Consider the following 12565-nt stretch of genomic DNA (forward strand, 5'->3'; position numbering starts at 1 on the left):
TCGTGTGCTGTATTAAACAAAGCAGGCACTAAGCTTACCCTGAAGCCTTCTGTGTAACTCTGACTCCTCCCTGTTGCCCAGACATGACAGAGACATTTTAGGGTTAGAAATAGCAGCAGCTGAAACATCTGATTTCTCCCAAGTTAGGGAGAGGCAGTGGGGAGAGGGGACTCATTACCAACCTGAATGACGCAGATCTCATTGGGTTGCAGGAATATCTTGCCAAACTCTGTGTAAATAAGAAGCTTCCCTTTCTGGGGAACTGGAGGGAGGGGGAAAGACCGTGCAGTAGTGAGAAATCCTGCTCAAAGGAGAACCTGAAAGCATAAGGCTTGTAGTTGCTAGTTATTGCAAATGAGGAGAGCTTCGCTGGGTCTCTTGGGGGTAAATTATATTCTGACAATGTCAGTTAGCTATTCTACTGTCTACAAGATTTTGAAAATTCTTCAAAATCTCTATCTTCTCTCCCACTTTGAGGAGCCTGTATATATACACTTTTGTGAAGTGACCCAAAAGGGCCATAGAAATAGCACAGAAAACCACTCTTTTCTGACATTTCAACCAGAATGTTGGCATTTGAAGGTGTGCTGACTACCCAGAAATGTTCACTCTTGAATATTAATACTGAACACCACAAAACCTCTCACGGGTCTTACGTTTTAGATGGTCTCATAAAATTTGTACCTGAATCGTGGTCATTGATGACAAATGGGCTTTCCTTTGGTGAGTTTAAAAGCAAATAGAATTTTCCTAATAAGTCAGTCACATGTTAGGAATGTCATTTCACTCAGCTGCCACAATCTCCCACTCGAGAGAGGCCCAGGAGAGACAGCCACGGGCAGAAAGCACAGAATATACATTGGACACTTTGAGGTATGCTAGGAATCTTTTCCAGACCACCAGTGGTGTCTGGACCTCACTTTTGTAGAGGAATGCAGGCAAATAAAATACAAAAACAAAACAAAACAAAAAAACCAATTGGAATATAGCCTGGGGCTAGGGATCAGTCAGTCTTACCAATCAAGAACTTACCAATCAGGAAATCCCCATCTGAGTTGTAAAAACATCTGAAATTTACAGAGTACTTTCTGTGATTTTCAGCTTTAACACATTCTGGACAAGTTTATTCATTCCACAAATTATTATTTAGTGCCTACCACAAACCAGGTGCTGGGTATAAAGTGATGAGCAGAAGCCTCCCTGTGGAGCTTGGAGTCTGACAGACTCAGACAGGAAGCACATAATTGTGGACCGCCATCATGGCAAAGTGTAATGATGCTGCCAAAGTCAAGGTCAGGGGCAGGAAGGAATTAGGGACCTGCACTGGTTTGGGGAGACAACAAAGGCCTCCTGCCTACTGATGAGACTTTAGACAAGAGATCTGAAGGTATCATGCAGGCAAGAGAAGAAACTCCAGGCAAAAGAAGAAGCATGTTCAGGTGCTCTAGAGCAAGGAGGTTAACGCGCAGCTAGAGAGAAATAGAGGCCAATGTGACTTAAGTGGAGTGCGTGCGTGCGTGCGTGCGTGCCTGCGTGCCTGCGTGCGTTCGGGCATGGGGGATGACCTCATACAAGGCAGGACCCAAAGGGAGGTCTCCAAAGCTTCCTATAGGGCTGCGATCTTGGCCTTGATTCATGAGTCAAAAGTGGAACAGCTAAGGGAGGAGGGATGGCTCTTCAAGTTAAGAGCACTTGTTTAATGTCTAAAGGAGCCAAGTTCTATTCCTAGCACTCCGATGGTTGCTCACAACTGCCCCGGTATCTCCAGTGCCAGGGGATTCAATACCCTCTTCTGGCTTCTACAGACAGCAGGCACACATGGTGCACAGATCTAGATGCAGGCAAAATACCGATGCACAGAAAGTAAAATATAAATAAAAACAATCTTTTAAAAGTTGAATAGCTCGCATAAGTTAATTAAGTCAGCAAGATCAGAATTCAGCTTGAGGAACAGCAATGTAGTTCAAGGGCAGTGGTTCTCAACCTTCCTAATGCTGCGACCCTTCAGTACAGTTCCTCATGTTGTGGTGACCCCCAACCATAAAATTATTCCGATGCAACTTTATAACTGTAATTTTGCTACTGATATGAATTGTAATGTACATCTGATACACAGGATATCTGATATTCGACCCCCAAAGGGGTCTTGAAATATAGGTTCATGACCGCTGTTCTAGAGCTTGCATGCAAAACTGCCATGATGGTCTGCTTTCCAAAGAAAAGGCAAGGTTATCATTTATTTTTTAAAAAACAAAACAAACCAAAATAAACAAACAAATAAAACCCCAGAATATCAAAGCCAGTGGCACAGCCCAGCATGTAAAGGTGTCTGCCACCAAGGCTGAGAATCTGAGTTTTGATCCCTGGGCTCCACATGGTAAAAGGAGAGAAGAAGTTGTCCTAATTTGTACACACAAGTGCAGTGACATGTACCCCACTTAAAAACCTCATTATATGAACTAACTACTGTGCAGTAACATTAAGCTTACACAGAGCTACTAGCTACTAGCAAAAGCCAAGTCTGTTACTTTGCCTTCATAACTGCTCATCCAGCATGACTTTGGGCTTGAACCCTAGGGATCCTTAGAAATTAACTCTATTTGTCCCCAACCTACCTACTTGAGATGCTCCTTCATCACAAGGCCCTAACCTCCCTTTTCTGCCTATACTGTTACCTGACATTGTTGTCTATGTCACAAGAGTCTGTCAAAATAGAAATTATTTGTTATTATCAATAAATGCATATCGACATTTCTCTGAGAGGGGAATAATTATAAAAGAACAGTGTTTGCACACATGATTTTACTAGGTTTTCACTCTCTGGCTAATAGGCACTGGGGGATGAGTATATCATGTCCCAACAGTTGAGCCTCTTACCGGTTCTCCATGGAGGAGTTACACAGGAAAATGTGCACAGCAAGCCCATTGTTAGACTTGATGTCCCCTGCTCCACATAAGGTGTGCAAGCCCTGGGAGAGGGAAGACAGAATGGGTAGTGCTTAAGAGACTCAGCCCTGGCCCCGGCCCCTGAGAGCCAGGAAGCATGGTTTTGTAATTCTTCCCTTTGAGAATGCCCTAGGGGCTCCTTGGGATCAAGGCTGCCTGAGATGTATTGACTTATACTTGGTAGGCTGTGTCCCATCCTAGATGATAGCTGAGACCTTGTCTGAACTCCCTTAATGACCACATCAGATGAACTTAGAGAGCATGAAGTCATTTCTTTAAATGAATTCAAAATGGACATTTTGTTATGATTAAGAGAAACTTTCAGGAAGGAGGGGATGTCTGGTAGAAGGATTTTGTGGGGAGAGGGCCTGAAGCTTCCCTTGACATTTAGTGACCCCTCAAGTCTACACTTCCCTGGGAGCAGACCTTGCTCATGAGGAAGGCCAGGCTACTTTCCCCATAGCATAGCAGGAGAAGACTTTGTGACTGACTACAAGTCCTTCTGCTATGGGACCAGATGACACACAGCACAAGGAGCCCTGACATGGGGGTGGGAGGGTGGCAGAGACAACATCACTCTGCCCCAAACCTGCAGGCAGGATGCAAAAACAGAGAAGGTTCTGCTCCTCACATATTCATAGCTCTCACGGGAAGCAAGTTTATTATTCTTGTGTCCCTTAATGGATCAGTTTGAGGTTTACTGAAGTGAGTCTTCACAAGGTATGGGAACACTAGTAAGGATAAAGACTTCAAGGTGATTTAAACAGTTGGGCTATAACTGGGCACCTGGAGTGCCCCTAAGTGAAGCGTGAGTCAAGCTGCCCACAGAACTGTCCTCTCTCCTCTTGGAGCACTATTTCCTTACAGCTCCAGTCCCTTCACCCACACACTTCTTGCTGTGGGCGCAGGTGTCCCCGTACTGCCAGCATTTGCAGCTACCAAGAAGGCCTGCCAGTGAGCCCTGTGCTCCTCTGCCTGCTGTCTGAGGCGATGCATCCGAGCCCTGGGGACCCTTTCATGGACTTCAAGTTCTTGGATGGGAACATTTATCTTTATATTTATTTTTACTAATCTGTGTGAAATTTATCGTTTCCATCAAGTATTATGAATGCAGGTGGCAAGCCACAGCAGTGGCAGAAGTGCCTGTCACTTTGTTAGTGACTGGGACATTTTTATATCATACATCACAGGTATCTTGAAATATCATTTGGGCTCATACTATAGTGACTGGATTTTCACGAAGGTCTTAGGAGCTAGTATATTAACTAGGAGGCATATTTATAACTATAAAATAAATACTATTGATTTTTTGAAATATTGTGTGTCAACGTAATTGTCTGTGTAATTTGATGTAATTTATTTTACCCAGTCAAAACCACAAGCATGGTGGCTCATAGCAGTAGTTTCCTCACCTACAATTCAGGCAAGAGGACTCTCAGGAGTTCAAGGTCAACCTGAGCAGCAGGGGAAGATACTGTCTCAACCAAACAAAACTGAACCAAGCCAACCAACCAACCAACTAAACAAACAAACAAACACCAGCCCCCACACACCAAGTAATAAAAACCCAACAAAATAAATGAATGCATAAATAAACAGTTTTCACCAAACCTTCAAAGGCATCATGGGTCAAAATGGTTAAGACCCATTCTAACCCAGAGAAGAGGTGCTTGAGGGAAGGGAAAATGTATCCTCATTGGCCTTTCTGTGAGGTAAAAAGCTCCTGGGTGCCCTTTGGTGTCAGGAGCCATATGGCACCTGTATGTAAGGCATCCCTCAGCCAACCCCCATGCTACACACAGGTGGCTTTGTCTCTGCCACCCCCGCCTCCGGTTTAGGCTGCTGCTCGGCATTCAGATTGCAGATGGCTAGATCACTCACTGCAGGACCGAGGAGGGCAGTGGGAAGGCAAGGAGGATATTGACTTACGCTCACAAAGTCCACTTTCTTCTGAGATGCTTTTGGAATCTCAAATGGTTTCCATCGAAGCTGGAAAAAAAAAATACCCATACAAGAAAATGACTTCGTAGTAGGAAACCACGGGTCTGTTAAATAGATTCAGTTACACAGGGGAGAGTGGACAACTGCTTCCTCTGCGAAGTTCTGGCCATTTGTGATTTTGTTGTTAGAACTAGTGATTCTCCCTCCCTCCCTCCTTCCCTCCCTCCCTCCCTCCTTCTCTCTTCTCTCTCTCTGTCTCTCTCTCTGTCTCTCTCTCTCTGTCTCTGTCTCTCTGTCTCTGTCTCTGTCTCTCTGTCTCTGTCTCTCTCTGTCTCTGTCTCTCTCTGTCTCTGTTTCTCTGTCTCTGTCTCTCTCTGTCTCTCTCTCTCTCTCTCTTTCTGTGTGTGTGTGTGTGTGTGTGTGCGTGCGTGCGTGCGTGCACATGCTGTAAGGGGTGTGTGTTTAATATGAATATAAAGTGTCTTTATTCCTAGTCCTTTCAATTATAAAAATAAAGCCCATCCATCGCTCCCTCTCTCAGAAGGTGTTTCTTTTAACATTTTTCTCAGGCACATCTGTGAGTTTTGACTGATGCTGCTTTCATTCTATTTATAATCAGCTCCCTTTCCTGGCAAGCCGGCTTCGCTGTGTGGGCTCCTGACACTGCAGGGGAAGGTTCTACTTCTACTTCCAGCCCTTGGAGTTTTGAATTATTTCCTTAAGAGAGAGAAAAATGCATCCAGCTGAGACTGGATTTGGTAAATGCAGTGCCCATTTCAATTTCTTCCCCAAATCTTGCGTTTGTCCCCAGGCTGCCCAATAGTTCACTTTAAATCGCGATGATCTTTAATTCAATAATGAACTGATCTAAGGAAGTGGGGAGAAAAATCAGCAGGTGCAGGCCCTGCTCAGAGCGCCGGTGCAGAGTTTATTAATCAACGTAGCACATGGCCTGATGCAGCCAGCCTGGGAGCTCATCTGCCCAGAAGCCCAGAGCACATCTGGAGCGACATGCATCCAGCTCCATTGGCTGTTACATCTGGCAAAGGCTGGGTGGGCAGAGGCTCCATCCAGGCGCTGGACTCTGTTGTTCTGTATTTTGAGAAGGCATCCAGACAAGAACAGAGGAGCAAATGGGAAAGGTGCTGCTGGGAGAATCACACAGTCAGGCAACATCCACCATTTCTTAAAGGCAATGGGAGATGATGACATTCTGAGATCACTATAAAAATGATGCAAAATGTGGATTTGAAGAAAACCACTGAAATTGTGCTTCAGAATGCTGCAAATACTTCAGGATTGATTCTGTTCATGATGATACCTCTTGGGTCACGAGGGGCGAGGATCTAGAAAGGGCTTCCAACCCTTGACATACAAGTGGGACATTTTGTGCTGGGTAATTCTTTGTTGTAGGGCTACCCCATGCATAGAGAGATGCTTAGCACCGCTCCTGGCTCCTGCCTACAAGATACCAGTTACATTATATTCCTTCAAGCTATAGCAATCCAAAATATATCCCCTGCCCCGTTGTCAAAACATTCCCCTATCTCTTTAAGTCAATACTCTGCTGAGAACTACAGACCTAGCAGAAAACTCACTTGACAGTAGGAAGGGCTGTAGCTCAACACTGAGCATGTAGTATGTGTGTTGTCGACCAAACTCAGAACTCTGTTCATGTGCAACACATGGCCTACTACAGAGCAACATCCCCACCCAGGTACTGCTATAGCTCTAAGGAGTGGCTATGGTTTATTACTAACCATTGCCTACTGCCCACCCCACCATGTAACAGTGGAGAAAAATCACCTGAAAAAGAGTCATCATTGTAGATTTCCCAGAGGAAGATATTTAAGTATCAGATCAATCGTTGCCCTGGCAACCATTCAGCGCTAACCAGAGATTCTCAACCCTGGATACCCATGAGAATCAACTGGACGGCCTTTGAAACCAAGACCAAATTAAATCAGAACCTCTGGAAATGGGACCTAGGTGTCAGCATTTTATAAACATCCCAGAACTCAGAGATTCAGTGACTACTGCACTGCTGAACCAAGCAAATGCCATGCTTAGAAAAGTCTATCCAGTCAATCAAGCAGTAAACCATCCAGCCAAAACAAACCAATTGTGGCATCTGAAGCTGGACATGGTGGTTGTAATGCCAACTTCTAGATAGCACTGATTTTTAAATAATACAGGCTTAAGAGTTAGTAAATCTAAGGGAGGAAAAAGAGCAAGGAGATATTAAGGGAGGAGATCTCTTTCTTTGTGTGTCTGTCTCTCTCACACACACACACACAGAGAGAGAGAGAGAGAGAGAGAGAGAGAGAGAGAAAGGAAGGAAGGAAGGAAAAGAGAGAGAGAGAGTATGTGAGCACATTGGGGCAGAGAGACAGCACAGTTGCAATTGAATTGCTGCTGGCTACCTGGTTGCTGCTCTAGGGCACCTGTGCAATCTGCCTAAAGGTTAGATATCTGTTGTGGGTAGAAATGAAGCCCTGACTCACAGAAAAGAGGCTCTTCTGAGAGAGGGAAAACTGAACCAGGGGCCTGATGGGTTGTCAAGTTCTGCTGTTCAGTTTTCCAACGTCTTCTGTAATAATCCAGCTCTTGAGCCACAAGGAGAGAGAGGCTGAGGTGGTGGGTGAAAATACAGCCACATGCTGATGTAGGAAGCCTGCCATCAATGGGGCCACATTCCAGGTGAAGCCGTGCCCCTAGGGAGCCTTTTTTCACCGATGTAAAAGATGATTGCCTTCAAATGGCAGATGATACAGGAAGAAGAATAATGTCTCTGTTGGGTCTGATGGCACTGGATTGCACAGAGTTCATGTTCAGACTGTAAAGTGCCTTATCTCAAGAGGAATAATAAAGATGCTGAAATCATTCTGACAAGCCCCAAATCCACAAGAGAAATTCAACTTTGGATCCTCAAGCAAGAGATTTTGGTCAGAAGCCTGGATGTGATGTTCTGGTGAATGTGAGGGGGGCAGACAGAAATTGCCCTTAGAGTGCAGTACAGAACATTCTCTGCTGAGACCAGAATCTCAGCCTGAGAGACCAAATCTTTTGGGTTCTGACTCCATCTTAGAGAACCTGACCTAAAGTTGAACTCAAGTCAACTAACAAACTGGCACCTAGCGCCAGTTTCCAGGTTGCCCTCCAACAAGACCTGCATCTAGCATCAGTTTCCAGGTCATTCCACAACAAATCTGCACCTCCAGGTTACAAGCCCGCCCCTCACACCTCACTTCCTAACAACCACCAATCAGGAGGAAAATAGAAGTTAAGTTTAGGGTTTGACTCCCAGAGCCAGCCAATTATGTTAAAGGACATAATGGCTCTCCAATCAGATGTGTACCAGGCTAGATACCTTCTTGCCTCTATAAATGCTTGCCTAAAACTGGGCAGCCCCCCCACCCAGTGATGTGGCCCAGGCTTGAGCTTAAATGAAGAGACCTTATTGGCTTCTAGGTAGTTTCTTGAGGCTCATGAAAGTTTCCTGGCACAACAAGCCTAGAACATTTGCTATAGAAAAGTCACTGTGGTAAGCCCAGGCTAAGAAGGCATGCATGCATGTGCAAACTGGAAGATTTTGCTTTTGTGGGAAAGTCATTTCCCCTGTTTGGTTGCTCATTTCCCCTGTTAGGTTGCTTTCCTTATATGTAACAATAGGGTCACGGGGTCGGGGTGCGTGGAGGGGGGAGGTACTGGAATCCCATGAACTCTTAGAGAAGAGCATCTGACAGTGAAAGAACACTTTGTGACTGAAAAAGCTCTTTGATATGGACTGACTCCCCCTACCCCCCCAACCCACTCATATATTGAAGCTCTAACTTCCAGTCAAATTTCTTGAGAGATAAGGTTAAATTAAATAATAAAATTGGTATTTTAGGAGTGGTGGCCTAAGAAGAGTTAGAATTGAGGCATTCAGGAGACTGAGGCAGGAGGATTGAAGGTTTTATAGACCTGGGATATATACAAAGACCTTTTGAAAGAAAAAAGAATTGAAACCAGAGTACCAAGCCAACAAATCAAACAATTACCTCATTTCCAACGAATAGTCAGAGGAAAGGCTGTGTGAGGACAAGAGGGAAGATGGCCCAGATATAAATCAAAGAGAAAGCCATTATAAGACACTGCCCTTCTCACACCTTGATACTGGACTCTCAATCTCCAGACTTTGAAGGAACTCTTCCTGTTATTATGCCTCAGCAATGGCATAATATAATGTTATAGTTTCATAACCATTTATTTTATTTATACTGTATCCAATCACTGAATAGCTCCTCCTATATGGAATTTAATTAAGACTTTCAAAAACGATGAAATAGATTGTAGTGTCTAATACAATATCTAGACTATAGTATGTACCAGTGTATATTTATTGAACGGTTGAAGAGAGGAATAAACATAAGCCTGGAAAACATTGCTTATAGAAGTCCAAATGTTATTTCCAAAGTGTAAACCAATTGCTTTTTATTTTTGCAAATTCTATTGGAGAATAAACTTTTATTCACAAAAAGTGAGGTGGTAAAAGAGTTTGAAAAGTGTTTCTAAGGATGTTCAACGTTTAAATTAAAAATTCTGTAACATATCCAAAGGAAGGAGACAGAGAATCCCTGTTAACATTTAATGAAAGAGATTCAAAATTCATGCTCAGAGATGAAAAGGAAACAGAAAGAAGAAACCTCAATATGTCTAAAGTTAGAAGACTCAAGTTTGGCTGGATGCTGTGGAGATCCCTTTCAATACTGAGATGCCTTGATTGTTTGACACCATCCAAATCTGTCATGGACTCAGCCTCTCTGGGTGACCTGGATACTCTTCACACTGGCTGGCTAGAGGTGGACATATTATTACAAGTTGATAATATCATCCAAGAATGTTGAAGTCAATTGTGGGTAAAACTGTGACCATACTGCTTAAGCCAGTGCCAGCAGCAGCTCTGGTTGGAGCAGGTTCAGGATGATTAGTAGTGTTGATTTTTAGACCAAGGCGGGAAACGGGGGTGGATAAACTACAGAGTGACTCACAGAAGTCCTCAGAAAATCTAGCAATCTCAGGAGAGAAGGAACTATAGTTTATGTGGAGAGAAATTAGGCTATGATGATCCACCAGAAATTTTGGGGGTAATGGGGCAGGAGTGCAGGTAAAGAGGATCCAACACACAATATATTTAGACCTTCCAAAGTCTTTCATGGGACTTTAAACAAAAAAAAAAGAGTCCCTGTGGATGGAAACCTAGATGCCCATTGTGGCTTTGTCCCTGAATGCAAGGCTGAGGATTTTATATCCATCATCCAGAGTTCTGGTTTAAATGTGTTAGCCTTCCACTGTGATAACAAAATCCCTGAGTCACTTAACTTACAAAGAGAAAAGGTTTACTTTGGCTCATAGTTTGGGAGGTTCCAGTGTAAGATTGAGAAACACCAGGGTTTGGGCCTCTGCTATGGGTAGAATATCAAGATGGATTTGAGACTAGACCCCTCTCCCACTGACCTAAGGCCCCACTGCCTAAAAGTTCACCACTGTGTATCAGTGCCTCTCTGGGAACCAGTTCACCACTGTGTATCAGTGCCTCTCTGGAAACCAGTTCACCACTGTGTATCAGTGACTCTCTGGGAACCAAGCCATATCCATATTGTCCTTATCTAGACCATATTGACTATTCTTTATCTCCTTGGTCCTAAACCTATGTCTTTTACATTTAATGGTCTTTCAAATTGACCCATATGTTCTGCTCCTCCAGTGCTGGGACACTGTGTCTCAGTCTGACTCCTAGGACACTAACCCTGCTAAAGACCTTCAGTCTCAGCATCCCTTCCCAATCCCCTGAAGTTATTTCACATATACAATATTTATCAAACACTATTTTATGCTAGGTTTGGACGTGTTACTCTCTGTACTAAGGGAACATATTACAGAAGATCCTGAAGTGTGAAGATTCCCCAAGTAGGAAAATAAACAGATAGTGGAAATGACTTTGAAAGAGATGTATAAACAGAAGCATTCCTTCAGGAACACATCCTGGCACAAGGCCCATTTGACATACGTATACATGGAAATAAGAGATACAAGCAATGAAAGCAATTGGTTTGCAGACAGCTCCAATATCTTTCCAAGGAGTGAAATTTAAGTTGATAGAGATGAACTCTACAAAAGATCAACCAAGCTGTCCAAAAAAGGGCTGCACAAGGCAATGTGCACTGCAGAGCTGGCCACTGCCAGCAGATGCATTTAGGGAAATGCAATCCTATCTATTTATAGGATGGTGTGATCTGAGCTACCAGGGAATACATTCAACAAATATTTGCAATTTTTGGAAATAGGTATGTGCTAGGTGCTGCAGATCAGAGAGAGAGAGAGAGAGAGAGAGAGAGAGAGAGAGAAAGAGAGAGAGAGAGAGAGAGAGAGAGAGAGAGAGAGAGAGAGACAGACCCTGGAGACAGAAGATCCTCTCAGACACCCTAAGAAATGCTCAAGAGGTCAATGGAAGAAAACACTATTTATATTTAAGATCAGCTTTAAATTATTTGTGGGATTTTGATAAATCGATGTTTATAAGAAAAGAGAAAATTCCAGGAAGACAAAAAAAGCATAGAATATCAAAGCAAAACAACTTAGCACATTTTTCTGGACTGATATTGGTCCAAGTGTTAAGCAGCAAGTAGAGCAGTGGTTCTCAACCTATGGGTCGAGACCCCATAAGCAAACCCTTATTTGAAAAAAACAATTATGACTCATATCAGTAGCAAACTGGGAAAAATCTCTACATTACAATTCACACCAGTAGCAAAGTTGCAGTTATAAAGTAGCAAAAATAATGTTATGGTTGGGGGGGGTGTCACCATAATATGAGGAACTGCATTAAAGGATTAAGAAAAAAAGGAGAAAAACCAGAGATATCTCAGAAGAAATTTCTAGAGGACTTCCTAAACTGTGATCTATCCTTCAATTTTTTTAAAGCAAGCTAGAAAATTCCTCAGTTGTTCAAGGAATTCTTCCTATTGATTCATCTGACTCGGGCATTTTTCATTCCTTATGTATGTGTGGCAAAGAGAATCCAGCAAAAGGGAAGTTCACTAGTTGATATTTGAAAGTAAGGATGAGGAAGAGCATTATGGTTTGAATTGCCCTCCCTCATTCATAGATCCTTATCCCCAGAAAGTGCTAGAAACCTTAATTTATTTGTTTGTCATTTACTTATTTATCACTTGTTTTGTTTGTTTATTTGTTTATGAGACAAAGTCTCATGAGGCAAAGTATCATGAAGCTGGCTTCGAACTCACAATCATCCTCCCTCTGTCTCCTGAATACTGGGATTGTGGGCATGTACCACCAGGACCAGCTTGGGTAGAATCTTGACAGGATACATAAATTACAATGAGGTCCTTCGGGGGTGGGGTTGGTAATTGAATATGATTTGAGCTCTTACAAGAACAGGCACAGAACAGAGGTAGAAGACCAAAGAACAAGACAGCCTCAGCAAGTGCAGTAGAAGAAACCTACCTCAGTCTCTGGAGCAGAGCTCTGAGAAAGGAATGCCACAAGATCTGCTTTGGATTTGTTATGGCATCCTCAGGGAGCTATTGCCAGAGGAAAGGGAAGACAAAGAGAAAGGAAAGGGAAGAAGAGAGGAGATGAGTAAGGAAGGCAAGGAAAGAGGAACACCCTAGTT

The 12565-nt window shown here is 43.3% G+C and overlaps 1 protein-coding gene across 1 annotated transcript in view; it reads right to left on the bottom strand.

Moving 5' to 3' along the window:
* The window catches only part of Hgd (homogentisate 1,2-dioxygenase), a 48009-nt gene that overhangs the window by 15570 nt on the left and 19874 nt on the right, over nucleotides 1-12565 (bottom strand). Inside the window, exons 5-8 of the mRNA XM_028788166.1 lie at nucleotides 4876-4935; nucleotides 2878-2969; nucleotides 1033-1067; nucleotides 183-262 (exon numbers count right to left, since the gene is read on the bottom strand). Coding sequence (XP_028643999.1) covers nucleotides 183-262; nucleotides 1033-1067; nucleotides 2878-2969; nucleotides 4876-4935 — 267 coding nt within the window. The remainder of the gene's footprint in view (nucleotides 1-182; nucleotides 263-1032; nucleotides 1068-2877; nucleotides 2970-4875; nucleotides 4936-12565) is intronic.

The sequence above is a fragment of the Grammomys surdaster genome, unplaced genomic scaffold (assembly GCF_004785775.1).
Source record: "Grammomys surdaster isolate TR1022 unplaced genomic scaffold, NIH_TR_1.0 125704, whole genome shotgun sequence".
NCBI lineage: Eukaryota > Metazoa > Chordata > Mammalia > Rodentia > Muridae > Grammomys > Grammomys surdaster.